This window comes from Nannospalax galili, unplaced genomic scaffold (assembly GCF_000622305.1).
Source record: "Nannospalax galili isolate Female #2095 unplaced genomic scaffold, S.galili_v1.0 scaffold238, whole genome shotgun sequence".
NCBI lineage: Eukaryota > Metazoa > Chordata > Mammalia > Rodentia > Spalacidae > Nannospalax > Nannospalax galili.
The window spans coordinates 1,795,887-1,801,048 of NW_008341888.1; the positions used below are offsets into that span (position 1 = coordinate 1,795,887).

A 5,162-nucleotide genomic window follows, 5' to 3' on the forward strand; every position below is an offset into this window, starting at 1 on the left:
TTTTTTTTGTGTGTTCTTTAAATTCACTGAATTCTTTTATCATGTTTATAATTGTTCTTTTGAGTTCCATGTCCTGCATTATCTCTGTGGGTTCTCATTGTACTCTTCTAGAGGACTAATGATATTTGGTGGGGATATGCTTATTTTTTTTTTCATGTTATTAATTTTTTCTCTGTGATTTTGACATGTGAATTTCTTTTGTAGTTTCTGTTTCTTGTGTGAGACTCAACCCTTTAAGTTCAGGTCTTCTTTTTGTAAACTTTCTCTTTGTGGTTTCCTTTTGGGACATGAAAAGCTGGTTCCTCTAAGCTTATGGTTCTCTCTTTTGATTTTACATTGGAGTGGCCAGACTGCTTTTGTCTTTAGGAGTTCCCACAGAGGCCCAAGTCAGATGAGGATCAGATGCTCTCAGGCTTTCTCCTTAGGTTTGGATTCCTCCTAGAAAGATTTTGGCTTCAGGAATTTGGGGGTTGGACTGGCCTGTGTGCCGGGTCCAGGAAAGATGCTGCTCTAGGGTAGCTGTTGGCCGTCTCACCTAGAGATGAAAAGGAAGATGGGGGCGGGAAGCGGCCCCAACGGCTCCTGGGGACTGCACTGAGGAGTTGGGTTGGTCTGGATGCAAAGGATCAGGAAGAAGAAATGTCAGCCCTGGTGTCCAGGACAGAGTCTGGTGGGTCATGCAGGCCCAGGGATGTAAAGGGAGGTGAAGTGCGGGCCAGGCTCAGAGTGCTCCTGGGGATCCAAGAAGGAGCTGGTTTGGTCTGGATGCAATGGGTCAGGAAGCAGTGGTGGTTCCCCAGGTGTCTGGGGTGCCAAGACAAGGAATGGGACAGGGCTCAGTGTAGGAGGAGAGAAGGGTGGCGTAGATGGGTGGGTGAATGAGGCTGGGGGTGTCAAGGCATGGAGGGCACAATCGACTTATCCTGGGAGAGGTGTGTGGTTCAAAGAGAGGCCTGCAGGTTGGAGAGAAGCCTGTGGGTCGGAGAGAGGGCTGCGTATGGTCCAGGACCACTGAAGCAGAGGGAGGTGAGGGCTGTGCCAGGCCCAGAGTTCTCCTGGGGACCTGAGAAGGAACTGGGTTCATCTGGATGCGAAGGATCAGGAAGCAGTGGTGGTTCTCCAGGTGTCTGGGGCGTCATGACAAGGAATGGGACTAGGAGTAGAGATCGGTGGGGGAGATGGGAGGGTGAATGAGGGTGGGGGAGTCAAGGTGTGGAGGGCCCGATTGTCTTACCCATAGAGAGAGGCCTGTGGGTTGGAGAGAGGCCTGTGGGTTGTGCAGACCCATGGAAGCAGAGGACTATTTACTTATTTTTATGTATATGAGTGTTTTGCCTGCATATATTTAAGTGCACCGTGTGCATGCAGTGCCCCTGGAGGCCAGCAGAGGGTGTTGGGTCCCCTGGAACTGGAGTTATGGAGGGTTGTTAGCCATTATGTGGGTACTGGGAACTGAACCCAGGTCCTTTGCAAGAACAGTCAGTGCTCTTTACTGCTGAGCCTTTTCTCCAGCCCCGAACTATTTTTTAAAAATTGTGTTTATTATTTATTTTTATTTTATGTGTATGAGTGTTGTGCCTACATGTATGTAAGTGCACCATGTGCACACAATGCCCGTGGAGGACAGAAGAGGGTGTTGGATCCCTTTGAACTGTAGTTACAGATTTTTTTTAGCCACCATGTGTCTGCTGGGAATTGAAGCCTGTCCTTTGGAATAGCAGCCAGTGCTGTTAAGCACTGAGCCATCTTCCCTCCAGCCCCTTCTTAACCATTTTAAAGTATATAGCTTGATAGTGTTAATAACATTGACTTTTTTGGCAACCACTGTCAGAACATGAAAACTGTCAAAGCAGTTTTATCTTATGAAAGTGGAGCTATACTCATTAAACAGTAATTTCTCTTTGTTCGTTTTCCACAGCCCCTGTCATCTACCATCTTTCTTTTTCTATGAATTTGATTATTCTAGGTACCTACCAGAAATGGAACCATATAATATTTGCCATTTTGTGACTCCCTTATTTGATTTACCATTATGTCTTCAGGAATGCGCTGTAGCTTAATATATCAGAATTTTTTTTCAAGGCAGCAAAGTGTCCCATTGTGTGTCTTTATCAAACTTTTTGTTGATTCATCCATTTATGGACAGTTAGCTTCTTTCTTTTGGCTACTGTGAATACTACTAATGTGAACATGGTGAAAACACTTGTGTTCAAATTCCTGTTTCTACCATTACTACTCAAAGGTTCCTCTTTACACCATTTTGACCTAGTACTTGTTATTTTCTGAGTTTATTTATTGTTTAGGTCTAGATTAACGTGACTCTGCGTACCAGTTTCTAAGCCCCCAAATACATTTCTCTCTAAGATTTATTCCTCCTTTTAAAAAATTTCTGTGACCTGTTATGGAAGAAATAGAATCTAACTTTTGTAATCTGCTTTTTGAAATAGTGGTTATGCATTGGTGTGCGTTATTTGTAGAAAATGTATTTCTTCCTTTGGTATTGCATTTCTTATCAGAAAAACAGTCCTAAAATCATTTCATTAGTCTTAGTACTCATATACCAAATCTTCCCTGTGGATATCATAAACGGTTGGCTATTGCATTAAAATTAGGAGTTTATGTTGGCATATCCATTTTAAACCTACTGAATATTTCCTAAATATGTACCATTTCCAAAATAGTACATAATTCATTGAAGGAAGGTCATCATGAACTTTTTTATTTTGCACTTACGTTTTTCTTCAGGTCTGCAAAGAAAGCAGAATTGGAAGAAAATCAGCGGAGTTACAAACAGAAAAAGAAAAGACGACGCATAAAGGTTCAAGAAGATTCATCTAGTGAAAATAAGGTAAGACTGACATTGCTTACTTGAACTGTAGCAGGCACGCAGTATGATGCTCTATAGGAAAGTCACTGTTGCCTCTCTATGTTGCATTCATGAATCGCATTTTCTCATTAAAATTTTACAGTTGTGTAAGGAATCTCTTTAAATTTTATTTTTTAAAGTTTTTATTCATTTTTATTTTGTGTGTATGAGTGTTTTGTCTGTATGTATGTAAATTTGCTACATGTATGCCTGATACCCCTTGATGCCAGAAGAAGGTATTGGATCCCCTGGAACTGGAGTAACTGATGGTTGTTAACTGCCATATAGGTGCTGGAAACCAAACCCAGGTCCTCTGGAAGAGCAGCCCATACTCTTAACCACTGAGTCATCTCTCCAGCCCTAGAATTGCATTCTTTTTACATCTCCAATAAAGCATTGCATGTCTGTATCACATTTTGTTACTCATTCATCTGTTGATAGGCATGGATTATTTCTTTTTAACTATTTTGAAAGGTGTTATAAACATGACTGCCAAATACCCGTTAGAGCGCCTGCTTTTAATTGTTTTTGGTATGTATATAATAGTGTAATTGCTGGATCATAGAATAATTATATGTTAATTTTTTTGAGAAATGTCTACACACTTTCAATATTGGTAATATCATTTGACTCCTATAAGCACAGAACCAGTGTTTCAAATCCTGCACATGCTTGCTAACATTTACTTTATTTACCTTAGTTATTTAATAATTGCCATATAATGAGTGTAAAATGGTATCTTAAAGTGGTTTTCATTTTTTTTCCTGTGACCTGTATGGTTAGGCATATTTTCATGTTCTTATTAGCCATTTGTGTACATTTTAAAAAGAAATCTATTCTATTCTTCTGCCTTGATTACCCCCCACCCCCCTTTTTTCTTTCTTTGAGACAGATTCTCACTGTGTTGTCCTTGCTGGTGTGAAACCTGGTGTATAGACCAGGCTGGCCTAGAACTCAGAGATCTACCTACCTCTGCCTTTCAAGTGCTGTGATTAAAGGCGAGTGCCACCATGCTTGGTCACCTTTGCCATTTTAAATTGTGTTTTATTTAACACTGCTTTTGTTGTTAGTTTTTTTTTCCCTTCTTCTTCTTCTTTTTTTTTTTTTTTTTTTGTCAAGGTCTCCTTAGCCCCAGCCTGCTGGGAGTCACTGTATGGACCAGGCTGGCCTTGAGGGCTGGGATTAAAGGCCCTTGACCATGCTCAGCACTCCTTTACTTTTAAATACAATTCTAAAGCCTGTCTTCTACTACTTGTTTGCACATTAAATAGTACAATTTGAAATGAGTAAATTAAAAATTTTCTAATGCTTTTCTCTATATTTAAATTTCATAGAGCCATTCTGAAGAAGAACGAAAAGAAGAAGAGGAAGAGGAGGAAGAGGAGGAGGAAGATGAAAATGATGATTCTAAGTCACCTGGAAAAGGCAGAAAGAAAATTCGGAAGATTCTTAAAGATGATAAACTAAGAACAGAAACACAGAATGCCCTTAAAGAAGAGGAAGAGAGGCGAAAACGTATTGCAGAGAGGGAGCGTGAGAGAGAGAAATTAAGAGAGGTAACCAACTTCTGTTTGATGCATAATTTTCATAGATATATGTCATGGACACATTCAGTATTTTCAGAGTAGAATGTTATGATAAAGCTACAGATTCCTAGTTAAAATTGTTTCATACTTACTAGTAGTATGCTATGCAACTTAAAAATCCTCATTAGGCTATGTTAGAATAATTAGGTACATAGAAAGAGTTGAGATTCTTGTTTTGTTTTGTTTTGTTTTTGACACAGGGTCTCTTTGTAGCCCCAGCTGGCCTGGAACTCTGCTATGTAGACCAGGCTGGCCTCGATCTCACTGCCTCCCAAGTACTGGAATTGAAGACTTTTGCCACCATTCCTGAAAATAAAGCATTTTTTAAAAGATTTATTTTCATTTATTTGTATATATGTTTGTATGCATGTGGGTTTGTGTACGTATGAGCATGGAGGTTAGAAGATGGTGCTGGATCCCCTGTAGCTGGCCAAGGCATTTAGGACATTTTCCATCCTATGATGTGTCATGGTACTCACGTATACTAGGACATAATAATTAGTCAATACATAGTGAATGCTAAGTCCTTTAGATACACTGCCATATTTAATTGCCACACTACCCTTGTGAAGGCTGTTGAAGCGTCTTCTACTCTATAAATATAGAAACTAAGCTAAGAATTTAGGTAGCAAAATGAAATGAAATTTGAACCTAAATGGCCATTGCTAGTTATGCTCCACTACACTACAGTGTCTCCCAATGTTAATTTA

The 5,162-nt window shown here is 40.0% G+C and overlaps 1 protein-coding gene across 5 annotated transcripts in view; it reads left to right on the top strand.

Moving 5' to 3' along the window:
- Atrx (ATRX chromatin remodeler) overlaps positions 1–5,162 on the top strand; it is a 187,526-nt gene that overhangs the window by 98,068 nt on the left and 84,296 nt on the right. For all 5 annotated transcript variants that reach the window (XM_008837667.3, XM_008837668.3, XM_008837670.3 and 2 more), the window contains 2 exons: positions 2,746–2,848; positions 4,201–4,422. In XM_008837667.3, coding sequence (XP_008835889.1) covers positions 2,746–2,848; positions 4,201–4,422 — 325 coding nt within the window. The remainder of the gene's footprint in view (positions 1–2,745; positions 2,849–4,200; positions 4,423–5,162) is intronic.